This window comes from Erpetoichthys calabaricus, chromosome 7 (genome assembly GCF_900747795.2).
Source record: "Erpetoichthys calabaricus chromosome 7, fErpCal1.3, whole genome shotgun sequence".
NCBI classification, from domain to species: Eukaryota; Metazoa; Chordata; class Cladistia; order Polypteriformes; family Polypteridae; genus Erpetoichthys; species Erpetoichthys calabaricus.
The window spans coordinates 28,460,144-28,473,684 of record NC_041400.2 but is presented as its reverse complement, the minus strand read 5'-3'; the positions used below and the strand labels follow the sequence as shown (position 1 = coordinate 28,473,684).

General features: G+C 40.1%; 1 protein-coding gene across 1 annotated transcript in view; it reads right to left on the bottom strand.

Annotated features, from left to right (window-relative positions):
* The window catches only part of LOC114654378 (A disintegrin and metalloproteinase with thrombospondin motifs 19-like), a 221,007-nt gene that overhangs the window by 54,443 nt on the left and 153,023 nt on the right, over positions 1–13,541 (bottom strand). Inside the window, exon 13 of the mRNA XM_028804882.2 lies at positions 7,517–7,686. Within this exon, the coding sequence (XP_028660715.1) occupies positions 7,517–7,686 (170 nt within the window). The remainder of the gene's footprint in view (positions 1–7,516; positions 7,687–13,541) is intronic.

Here is a 13,541-nt window from a genome sequence, read left to right as displayed (position 1 = left end):
AACTTGTGCTTCTGCACAACACTTCTGCTGAATTCAGTTTAGTGTCATTGCATCTAGCTGTATAAAGAACAGCGTTTATTATTACTTCCACTAGTGCAGTGACAATATAGTACATTCTGTACAACATAAATTGTTAAATTTATTTAACAATTAGCATTTTAAATCATCATCAGTGTAAAGATCTGGATTTACCCAGCTTGTCTGGATGGCTCCCAAATTTTGCCCACCAAGACTTCCGAACCATCTCTCATTACCACCGCATGCACCTCCTATCAGCCTCAGGCTCTCTAAAGACATTAATAACAGACATTAATAATAATAATAATAATAGATAAAGTGGGACTACAAAGCTGGCGAACCCCTTAGTTTTCTTTATTTCTATACTAGGGGGCTTCACCCCCTGCTCGCTTCGCTCGCCAACCCCTGTGTTTGGTTAATTGGATATACAATTTTAATTTTTTTTTTCTTTGGAATTGTTTCAATTTCATTATTTGCACTTTTACTTTAAAGCTTCATTAAAAACAATATTTTTTGGAGACACATTGTGACAACGCAACGTATAACTGCCAATGAGTGAATATTGTTTCTGTTTCTCTAATACATAATCCGTCTTTTTCTAATGTTTGTCCCTGTGATTTATTGATTGTCATAGCAAAAGCTATTCTCACGGTAAACTGTAAACATTTTAATACGAATGGCATATCACGATCTCCTTTGGTGTGTAATGTTATTCGCGGAATATATACATTACCTTTCTTTTTGCCTGTTAAAATTTGCATCGCTTCTCCGTGATCATCAATATACACCCAACCGAATTGTGTATTCTTTGAAATTTAACTTGTCGTTCCTTTAACTGTTCCGGGACCACAGATTCCATAGCGTATGGTCCATTATTGTGTAAATCCACGTTTTGTGCATTGAATGATGCGAATGCGAAAAGACTTTGATGTCTACTCTTTGCCTTTTATTTCTGACCTCGATTTGTCCTGCTATTTTTTCAATTACACCTGGTTCTGATGATTGATCACTTTTTGTTTGCGGTAATGCGATCTTTTCTATCTTTTCTTTGATACTGTAGCGACTGACATGATAAAGTGTCACAAAAGTTTTACTTGAACAATCACTGACTTCCTAACCCCAAACACAACTTTATAGCACCCTCTCCTATGCCCCCTTACCGCATTAATCAATACCCCGCTATCAGTCTTCCGTGCTGTACTCCTCCCTTAATCAGACCAAACAGTCACTTAAAATCAAAAAGCCCTCAACCTGGCTGGGACGCTACAATACTTTCAAATTTTACTGCTTTCATATTCTGTACCTTTGTCTGCATGTGTATCGCGTCATCGTTTGTTTGAGCCTTTCGAATTCCACTGTTTTCATAATCTCTTATCTGCCTTTTTTTCTCTCCAACGCCTTTGGGTCTCTATTCTCCGTATTGTCCTTACACGCTTTATATGTGCTGAGAGCACATGATCTGTGTGTACTACGTGCTTTTACACGACCGAGTGTTTTTTGATGGGTGTGCTTTTCTATGATATCTTTTGTAAGTAGGGCGTGTCTTGCAAGAATCTCATGTTCCACGTCCCCGCGAGACATCCCTGGGACAATCTCTTGGCACCAAGTCTCATGTTTACGATCCCTGCAAGACGCTCCGTGGCAAGTCTCTTTTGTCTCGTGGGTCTTTTAAATGTCTTCCGAGAACTTCCGAGAACATCACGCATCGTAGCCTTGCTTTTGCTTTCCAGGGTTTTTTTTATAATAGAGAGATAAATATGACCAAAAACATGATCAGATTTTTACATAAGTCCTAAAATTATATATAGAAAAACCAATTAAACATAAGGCAACAATATAAAAACATGTATTTATTGAGGTAAATGATCCAATGGTACATATTTGCATTTTGTGAAAAAGTATGTGAACCCCTAGGATTGTCTGTTTCTTTGAAGGGAAAATTACCGCCGGCTGTTTAAATCACTGGGGTGACAATCAGAGATGAGTGTGGATCCTATTTAAAGAACATTAATCATGATCTTCACCATACAGGTTTGTGTAACTGTGTTATGCCTCAATCAAGCAAGATTTCTAAGGACCTCAGGAAAAATTGCTGCTGATGCTTACCAGTCTAGAAAAAGTTACAAAACCATTAAGGGTCTGGACAATCCATTGTTAGGAAGATCGTGTACAAATGGAGTAAATTCAACACCATTATTACCATCCCCAGGAGTGGTTGACCAGCAAAGATCACTCCAGGAGCAAGGTTTGTATTTTATTCTAGGAACTCACTGAGAACCACAGAGTAAAGTCTAAGGATCTAAAGGCCTCTCTTGCATTGGCTAAAGTCAATAATTATGAGTCCATCATCAGGAGAGCACTGAACAACAATGGTGTGCATGGCAGGGCTGTAAGTAGAACATTCTTGTATGTCTTTCTTTGCTAAAGAAACATGAATAAGTCAGAAGGCAACTTGAATAATGCTCTATGTGTAGAATATTTAGGCTTGAATGAGAAGTGCTATGTTTGACGAGAGGCAAACACTGCATTCTAGCATAAGAATCTTACCTAATCTGTGAAACATGGTGGTGGCAGTATTATGGTTTGGGCCTGTTTTACTGTCTTTAGACCAGGATGGCTTGCCATCATTGATGGAATGATGAATTCTGAATTTTACCAGCAAATTCTACTGGATAATATCAGGATATCTGCCTGTCAACTGAAGGTCAACAGGATCAAGCATGACAATGAACCTAAGACACAAGTCATTATATGAAAGAATGGTTAAAGCAGTAGAAATTTTTTAGAATTTCTTAGTTGAAGTCCTGACCTTAATCTTAAAGAAATGTTACGGAAGTAACTGAAGCAAGCACTTCATGGAAGGAAGCCCACCAACATACCTGAATTTAAATAGGTCTGTACAGAGGAATGAGCTAAAACCCCTCCAAGATGAAGTTCTTCCTGCACAAGGGGGTCACACCAGTTACTTAAAGAACAAATTCACATACTTTTTTACACACAAATATGTAAAATGGGAACATTTTCCTCAATGAATAGATGAAAAAGTACAATGTCTTTGTGTCATTTGTTTAATTGGATTCTCTTAATCTAGGTTAAGGATGTAGGTATGGATTCACAAACCAAGCACAATTGTAGATAGATAGATAGATAGATAGATAGATAGATAGATAGATAGACAGACAGACAGACAGACAGACAGACAGACAGGATAACTTTATTTTTCCCAAGGGTAAGCTTAACTTTTACAGAACCTCAAGAAATATAGAAATATTGTAATAAACAATAACAATTCCCCCCAAATACACACAACAAATAAAAAAAAGTCTGACTTGGCAAAAGATGAGAGAGTGGTCATAGTGAGGCATTAACATGGCGTTTTGCTGTTGGTGCAAAGGAGTCCCAGTTGGATCTCTTGATACACTTCTGTTGACGAATTTGTTGTATGAAAGTCACCAGTGTTAGTGTGTCAGAGAGAGGAGGTGCAGCATGTTGCCTTCATTCTCTCATCCTCTGCTACCTCCAGTGGGTCCACAGTGTGTCCCATAACTAAGTCTGCTTTTTTAATTAGCTTCATGATTTGGTGGGCCTCTCTTGAGGTGATGTCACTGGACCAGGGGCCTCATGTATAATGCTGTGCGTAGAACTCACATTATAACATGGCATAAGCGCAAAAGCGGAAATGTGCTCACGCACAAAAAAATCCAGATGCATAAATCAAAGTCACATATCAAAGTCGCTGTGAAAAGGCAAGTCGTAGCCCACCGTCTGAATATCATATGACAGCTTATTAGGGTAGAGAGAAAAAAAAAAGGCACACAGTGGGAAAAAAGCATGGAATGTCAACTTTAATCTCTAAATTTTCACTTTAATCACGTAGTTTATTTTGTCATTAAAGTAGAACATCATAAACTTCATCCTAAATCGTTTAATTCACTAGTTTCTCAGTCCCATCGTAACTAAAGTAGCACGTTAAATGCTTTGTTTTGTATTTGATCTTCTATGTGCTCTATGTGTGTGAATCACTACGTGCTTCCGGGCTCTCACTTCCTCCGACAGGACACAATCCATTACATTCATAATATTACAGCTCTCTGAATAATTAAAATACTGAGATGTATACGTGATATCATTTTCATGATGAGAGGAGTTAAAGCATGTTATTAAACATGGGAACACATTGGCGCAGTGATTGTTCATGTCTCATGCAAGACGCTTGCTGCGCCATGCGCGACCTTTGATGAAATACTTTATTGTAGCAGTACTGTCTCTTTCAAACGTACTAACCCCCAATTCCTGTCCTTACTTTTCTTTCTCCAAATACCCAATCGCCACACAATCAGCTCTGTAATAGACGTTAAGCCATCTGTAAGCTTAGAACGCCGATTCTTCAAAACTTTTAAGGAACATCGAAATATCTTCGTAGTATGTGTTTAATTATTCTATCCATCTATCTTTCCAGTGTCGTGTAAGCACCAGCAAGAATATAGCGCAAGGCAGAAACAATCCGTGAACGGAGCGCCAGTGGCTCGCTAGTGCTGCGGCACCATGTAGTTAAATTTAAAGTTTTATCTGTATAATATAATAAACATATTTTGCTGCATTTCATCTTAAAAATGATATCATAATCATATGTGAATACGCGCTTTATAAAGTGGCTCAGGTTGTGCAATATTATAACTGTATCGCAAGTTTACAGTGAGGTAATTGTACTTATAAGTACAAACAGTTCTACAAGGAGCACTTGATGGACTGATTGAGTGCATTTAGATTTCTTGGGATGAAACTGTTTCTGAACCGCGAGGTCCGTACAGGAAAGGCTCTGAAGCGTTTGTCATATGAGAGCAGTTAAATAGAAAGCATGGCTGAGGCAGCGTGTGCTTGATGCTGTATACCGATAATTCTCTTTCCGATCAGCTGCTGTACAGCTTTGATTCACACTCAGATACAGTGATATAAATACTCAGAGTGGTACAGTGAGAGTAATATGGAAAAAGATAATCCGATGTGGCAACACCTAACGGGAGCAGCTGAAAGAAGAAGAAGAAGGTGCAGTGAGAGTAACAACGCTAAAGCAGTTATGGTATTTGGAATAGTTTGACCATTCTGTGGACCATTATATTGTTACAGGTTAATTACAATCAGATGCATTAAAGTAATAAACAATATGCAGTTAATTTCAGTGTATTTATAAAGCTGTGTCAGGGATGTAGATCTAAAAAAGAAAGGGTAACCACGCAGGAACAGTAGCACTGTTTTGACGCTGGGTGCTGCCAGTCTGCAAAACCGAGCGGAGAACTTGCGTACAACAGGGTATGAGCTACTGTGGAAATGTGCATGGCTTTACTCCAAGTTTAGGTTTTATACATCGCGATTTGAATGTGGAAACGTTCTTACGCAACATTTTTGTGCATACGCACCGTTTATACATGAAGCCCCAGGACACTACAGAATGGAAAGTTGCATTGGCCATCACAGTTATAGAAGATGTGAAAGACGTCACTACCCTCATTATAAGAATGCAAACGCCTAAGAAAAGAAAAGAGTCTGCTGTGCCTTTTCTTATATAACTCATCTGTGTTACAAGACCAGCTCAGCTTGACACTGTGCGGACCCTAAATTAATGGTAGTAGTGCACCACCTCTACATGCACTCCTAGAATAATGACCTGAACTTTCTTTCTTTCTTTCTCTCTCTCTCTTTCTCTCTCTTTTTTTTTCTTAGAACATCTGCAAACACGTGTCTCTCCTCCCAGGAAACAGATGGTTTTGTAACCATGTGCCAAGACTGGGCGGAAAGCACAGTGTGAGGTCGGAGAAGGCCAAAGCCAGTTATGGCATGCAGCCCAAACCAGAGAAATTCTCAGAGCCCAAGCAGGTGTAGAAACCAAGTCCAGCATTTGAAACACATGCATTTATTTATTCCTTTAAAGGAGAGAGCAAGAGGTCCAGTTAAACTACCTCTTGCGACTGCAGGAAAAAAAGGTGTGATGTTTGTAGAGCAAGGGAGGTCAGTGAGAACACTTTGGCAGAGGACATTGACATTTATATCAACCCTGAGAATTTCTGGCCTTTGATACAGCATAAAAAATTAGTACCGATTCCAGTGATCCAAAAAGGCCAGTGTTTGAGGCTTATTCCAGCATATGGCAAAGGCATAATCTCTCACTATAGATACACATACATAATGTACACCTGGGTTCGTCTGACTACTGGTGACTGTGGCAAGAGGACTGCTGTTACACCTTTGGAACATCTCAAAAATACCACACTACAAAAACTCAGTCCTACCTTGACATTCAATATATAGTAGTAGGTGATTTACTGGTTGATCTGGTTTACTGTGCGGTTCAACTTGATTGGTGAGTCAATGCAAACAGAAAGGAAGGACAGGAAGAAACTGTTGTTATGTTTCAGCCAGGGTTTTGTTAATTTCTTATCTTTTTTATTTTTGATCATTTAGTTACTTTATGTCTAAGTATCTTTGTCAATTTGCCATGTGCTTGGCTACTTGCCCATCACCGTCAAGGAACTGCCTTCAAAACTATAAAGGATGAAGAAGAAAAAACACAGTCCCTTGCGGTCCATTGAATTTGATACCGTTGGTGAGTTTCATTGTGAAAAAAAACAGACATAAAAGAGACATATGAATCCCAGCCAGGAGGAGAACCCTGGCTGAAACATAATGGCTATGTCTTCTGCTGTGTATCCTTGGTAATGGCGGCGAGAGAGAGAGAGAGAGCAAAGCCGTGTCTTTATCGGTTCAAGAGAGGTGAACACCTGCACTCGAACCTATTTGAGTAGCAGAGCATTAACATTCACTAACATGGATCAGCTGCACATTTTTATGGCATTAATCAGTAATTGTCATGATCAGACTTTTTGTTCGAGATTTTTTTTATAAATTCTCCATGACCAATAATTTTGACCTTGCTTTATGAGTTTTAAATATCAAGTTATCTTGTGGTCATATTTTTAGTGCTGGATATGTTTTTCACAATGTTAAATTGGCCCCAATTTATACTGTACTTGACACTCAGCAGATGGTGCTGCTGTTCTTTGCTTCCTATGAGAGGGCTCAGCAATGCCATTCACACTCAGCAGATGTTGCCGCTGTTCTTTTCTTTCTGCCATTTCACCCTCTCAAGCAGTTTGCCAAAAGAAAGACATGAAACCTGATCCCTTCATAAAGGTTGACACAACCCAAATTTTTTGCTTCCCCAGGTTCAATTATGTCATACCCTTTTGATTATAACCACAATCAAGGTTCTAGCCCAAGTGGTCCACAAGACAGACAGACATAACCCTTAGCATTTTATATATATATAGATAGATATATTATACTGGTATGTAGCAAAACCAGCAGAATTTCAAGTTATACTGCGATATGGATTTCAGGCCATACTGTCCTGTCCTACTTCAAAGAAATGGGGTAAACCTCAAGCTACCTTTGTTTAATATGAATTAGAATAGAATGGACAGCCATCATGAGATCCACTTACTTTCCTGTGTGATGGAATGCCACTGCAGCGTGTTCTTGTGATGCGATAGCCTGCTGTAGCTCTGACACTGCACATCCCGGAATGCTGGCGCCCCCACTGGACAAGGCCCATTCTCACACATTTGATATTGGACTCTGGGGCCAGCGCAGTCTCTCCCTTTACTGCCAGGGCTGAGAAGACACAAGATGGAGAAATTAGAGTCTGTGTAATTCTTCACACAATGATGCACATCTGAAGATGTGTTGAGAGTCAAGGACAGATGGCATTCAGATTCTTACCTTACAAAAGGCGGGCTATGATAAGTAGCAGTTACATTACTTGACTTGAACACAACAATGACGTTGGTTCTGTCCCCAATACTGATCTCTTATTTAACATTTGGCAAGGGACTTAACTGGCCTGTGGTTAAATGGGAAAAAATAAGTGTAAAGCAATTATATTGCACCTTGGAAACCTGTCAAATACTGTATAATGTAACAGCTGGAAGATGAGGTGAGTCACCATTTGTCCCTTTTTAAAAGTGCATATTTGATAGTTTGAAGGTGAAACAGGAGGGAAGTTTGCTCAAACCTGGTAGGGTGGTGCAATTTCCATTATTATGTAAATCGATAAACAGGTGTGTTTATTTAAGGGCTTGAGTTGCACATCCTCTGTACTGTCTCTGTATCTCTTTCATGTTGCAGCCAATCATAACTTGTGGCAGAAATGGGAACATAGGAAGTGGCAGTGTAGTAACCAGCAGACAAATCACTTACTGAATGTATGGCATCACCTACCTGGGATGATCAGTGAAGTGGACTGGCACATGAATCACTGATGACTTGCTAGTAGAGTCACATCTCATCTACAGTTTTATAGAGATAGGGTTCCAGGTGGTTTAAAGAAGAGCATAGTAATTTATAGCTGGTTTGGCATTATGGTAGAAGGAGATGACCAATGACGGCCTATGTGAGGAAGCCACTTTAGCAGGATAGAAGGATCTAACAAGCTGGTTGGCAGACTGAGGAGACGCAGGAGGGAGACTGAAGTTCCTATTGGTGGTGCGATGAAAAGGAGTCAACATCTAGTCGGCCACGTGTCTACTGTTATATTTCAGCCAAGGATCCTAACATGGCTGGGGTTCAAATGCCAATTTTACTTCTTTTAGTTCAATTCCTTTGTTTATGTTAACATAGTTGATCATTTAGTTTCATTATTCCTAGATATCATTTTTCATGTACCATGTATTTTGTGAGCAGTTCCTTAAGGCGTGGGATTACCAGCCCATCAATGAAAGGGACTGCTCTCAGTCTTATAAAGTCCCTTGCGGTTCTTTGAATGTGTTGCCGTTGGTCAGTCTGTGAGATTTTGAGTATTGACTATTCTGTGCTTTTTGTGTACTTTCTGGACTAATAACCTCGTGCTCTGTTTTTGACTTTGCGTTCTGAATTGTGTTTGTGTGTGGTTCCCCATCTCTGCAAAGGACTGCCCTCGGCCTTATAAAGAAAACTTGCATCTCATTGAATGTTCTGGCATTGGTGAGTTTGTGAGATTCTGATTATTGCCTGTTCTGTGTATTTTCTGGATTTTTGACTTTATTCTCTGTTTTTTTTAATTTGTCCTCTGGATTTGTGTATTTGGACATTTATTGTTTCAGAATCGTTTATTTTAGGCAACTCCTTCTTTGCCTTTTTGCACTCCTCTGAGCGTCATTTGTTAACCAGAGCCATTAAAACGTTTCATTTATAGATATTCTACATTTGCCCTTGTTGTGACTAAATGGGGTTTGATGGTTCCCCTCTTCTAGCAGGCATTTTTTAAGATTTGTTTTGGGACTATTGTATTTTGGAACTCTCCAGTTCATAACAGTCTACAATTTTGGTAAAATGAAGGGTGATTGTCAAAAGTTTATGTGATTGGAACAAGGTGAGGTAAGCAGCATTTTGCTCCATGGTCCTAACAGCGGAGAGGCTGCCTTACATACCCCAGGATTAAGTGTAAAAATGTCCATGCATTTAAGAGCAGAGTGTGGGCTGCCTCTGTCTCCCTCATCTGGGTGTGCAGAAGAAGCTTCTCAGAAACTGGCACCATCAACAAGGAATGTCTGCAAACGTGAGAGCAAGACTTACACTCCAGGATGATTTGTCATACAACAAAAAAGGCCATCTAAGGAGAGATGACATGAAAAAAAAGGAGACAGCTGCCGAGTGTGGCCACACCAACAGAGCAGAAACCAGAGGGATTAGCCTGCAGCTGTCAGCAGGAAGTAAATGACAACCATCAGCCTACACAAACACCTCATTCCCTATCCATTTCCTTAACCCACCAATTTTTCCATTAGTTTGTTTAGAACCAGAGAAGGATAGCAATCAGAGTTTTAATGGAAGGCAAACTCACTCATGCAGGGCACTTTTAGAGTTACCAAAATAAGGGAGAACATCTGAGCAAAGGGGGAAAAAATACAAGGAACCGAGGAAAATGTGAACTCGTCTCACATAGCAACCAAGCTGAGAACTGGAAGCATGTTCTTCAAGCTGTGAGATAGAAGCAATAATCATAGCACCACTGAGCCATCCCAATGCTCCTCAACAAGACCCAAATAAGGAGGAACAGAAGCAAGTCCAGACAGTTCCTGTGGCAATAACAGAAAAGCAGCACTGCCACATTTTTGGCCTCAATAACTGGTCCATCATATTTGGCAAACACTTCCCTAGCCCTCAAAGACTCTTAAAAGACCACTGCACCAAAACTAGTTTTGTTTATACTTTCCCAATGACTAGACTGCATTTCACTGAATTTTATGAACTTACCGTGTTTTCCTTGAACTCAAGACGAAGCAAGGCTTGCCACACACACACACACACACAATCCCACCATTACAGTTGTGAATGCCATGCTGGACCCTTTCCTGGCCAGGATGCTGTAATAGAAGGACAGTATGGGAGGAGACATAACCCAGCCAGGATGGGACTGAAGCAACAACCCTTACAAAGGGATACATTAATGGATAATGTGGGGGAATTGGTGAATTCTGCACAGTTCCTCCCCCAGTACAGTATATGACAGTGCTCTGCTGGCGTGGACCCAGTTAGGACGTCCGCAGGGATGTATGGGAGTCATGGTCCTGAGGGACAACCCTGTAGGGGTTCTTTGGTGCTGCCAGGGGGTGCTGCATGGAGAGGGACTCCCTGCTTCTGGAGGCTTTCTTCTGACCCAAAAGTATTTTGATCATGCTATGGCCCAGTACTAGAATTACTCTCAAGTGTGACATATAAGCGAGTCATCCACCATCCTCCAGTGAGTCAGAGTCAGTAGGCAGAAGGCAAAGCTCGTCTGGAGGAGGAAGAGGAGGTTTGTTTATTGAAATGCTGTGGATTTGTTGGGGAGGTATTTTGTGAAAGTAAAAACCTTTATTTTACACCTGGACTGTTTTGTGTGGTGTGTCTTGGGGCTCAGTGGCACCCCCTGTCTTTTGCACAGTACAAACCCAAATGGCCATAATAACATTCATTAGCACCGTGCTCAGACCTGATCCCCTGTAAAGAATGATACATAAAAGACTGTTCTTCAGTCAGCAGACTTTTTTAAAAATTGAACATTAATAAGTACAATGCAAAGCCTTCTCATGTGTTAAGTGATGAGTAGTTGTCTTCAGCTACTACTGTGTCTCAGAGGCAATTCACTTAAGTCCAGAGCAGAAATCCACTAAGGCACAGTCCATCAAAAAAAAAAAAGAACAACAGAAAGACAGAACGTCTGCAATCTATTTGAGCAGCATTCTTAAAAAGTGGTGGGGGAAGACCAAATCCTTGCCAGATGGCCGAAATAAAACTGCATACATTCACATTTTTGTATATGCAAAATCAATCACTATAAAAATTTTTACTTCCCTGTGAAGCATGAAATGTGAATTCAGAAACTCTGCAGCGATATTCAGGTGAATGACATTATACTGTGTCTTTGATTGCAATTTCACTCCCTTCAGGAGTGTCTCCTTTAACACACTGTATGCAATGATGTTTGCATGACTGTATCACCTTTTCAGAATTTGGTGATGTTAAAAGTGGTGTTCCTCAGGGGTCAATGCTGGGACTGCTGATCTTTAATACATACATAAACAGTCTGGACAAGAATATAATATAACCTGCTCCTCAACACCACAAAAACGAAGGAGCTTGTTATTGACTTTAGAAAAAACAAAACTGACATCCAGCCACTCGTCATTGGCGGGGCCTGTGTGGAGAGGGTCCCTGTGTACAGGTTTCTGGGCATTGAGCTGGAGGATGACCTGACCTGGAGCGCCAACACCAAGGAGCTGCTGAAGAAGGTGCAGCAGAGACTGTATTTTCTGAGAATTCTCAGAAAGAACCATCTCCCCAAAAAACTGCTCCTTGTTTTTTATCACTGTTCCATCGAGAGTGTGCTCACGTACGGACTGTGTCTGTGGTACGGCAGCTGCACTTCCTCAGAAAAGAAGGCGCCCCACAGGGTCTTTAGGACAGGTTGTACCCTTCCCACTCTGGAACAAATCTACACCTCCCGATGCCGCAAAAAAGCAATAGACATTTCACAAGATTCATCACATCCCGGTCATTGCCTCTTCCAGCTTTTGCCATTGGGCAAGAGATACAGAGCAATGAAAACCAGGACAAACCGCCTTAAAAACAGCTCTTATCCAAAAGCAATCATGGCCCTGAACTCAGAATAAAACTGCTCCATATCATTCTCCCAATGTGCAATATTGACCTTAAGTCAACCAGTGCAATTTGTATATTTTGTAAAGTACTTTTATTACTATTCGGTTTGTTATTATTTTCTCTCTTCTTGTCTTTTTAACTCTTATGCCTCACAGTCGACTGCACCTTCAATTTCATTGTTCCTTTGTAAAAGTGACAATGACAATAAAGATCTATCTATCTGTGTATCTATCTAATCAAAAACTGGTGAAGTTTGCAGATGATACCAAACAAGGTGGAATGGCAGATAATGTAGAATCAGCTAAATCGTTACAGAGAGGCTTGGACAGCATACGGGCGTGAGCAGATTTGGGGCAGATGAAATGTAATGCAAGTAAATGTAAAGTATTACATGTAGGAAGTAAAAATGTTAGGTTTGAACACACAACAACAAGTCTGAAAATCGAAAGTACACCTTACGAGAAGGATTTAGCAGTTGTAGGGGACTCTATGCTATCTACATCAAGACAGTGTACAGAAATGATCAAGAGGGTGTTTGGTAGTATGAGCTGTGAGGATAGACTGAGGGGATTTTAACTGTTCAGTTTAAGCAAACAATGATTATGAAAGTCATGACTGAAATATTTAAAATTATGAAAGGAAATTAGTACAGTAGATCCCTGTTGTTACCTCAAAGTAAATTCAGAAACAAGAACATGGGGATACAGTTGGAAACATGTTAGGGGCAGATTTCACAAAAATGTTAGAAAACTTTTGTTCACATAAAGAACCATAGCCACATAAAATAAATGACCAAGTAGTGTGGTGGAGAGTAGGACATTAGGGACCTTCAAATCTCAACTTGATGATATTTTAGACAATCGACTGTAGATGAATAGGATGGACAAACTCTTTGCTGAATGGACTGTTCTCGTCATGACCTTTCTATTGTTCTAATGTCCTACTCTGTTGGTGCGGTGGTTTTCAGGTTCAGTCCTGGGTGCTTGCAGTGGCATCTGCTCTGCTCATCATTATTTGTGAGCATTTGGATACCGTTAACAGAGGAAATGACAAGAAAAAAGTGAGTTACAAAGATAATGCAAACAATGGCCAACATAACTTAGTTTACACTGCCCTACATATTTATGAAAAAAAGAAAAATGCATGCTTAATTAGAAAAAAAAAACTTTAAGGTATTAAAAAATTGGATCCATAGTAAAATGGAAACGGGGGGTCTTGGGCAGGGGTACTGATGACAATAAGCTTTAATATGGAGAGACAACAGTCATGTAAAGTAGAGGTCTTGACATCTTTTCACTAACCATCTGTGAAACATGGACCAGTAGGCTGGTAACTAAGCACATGAAGGA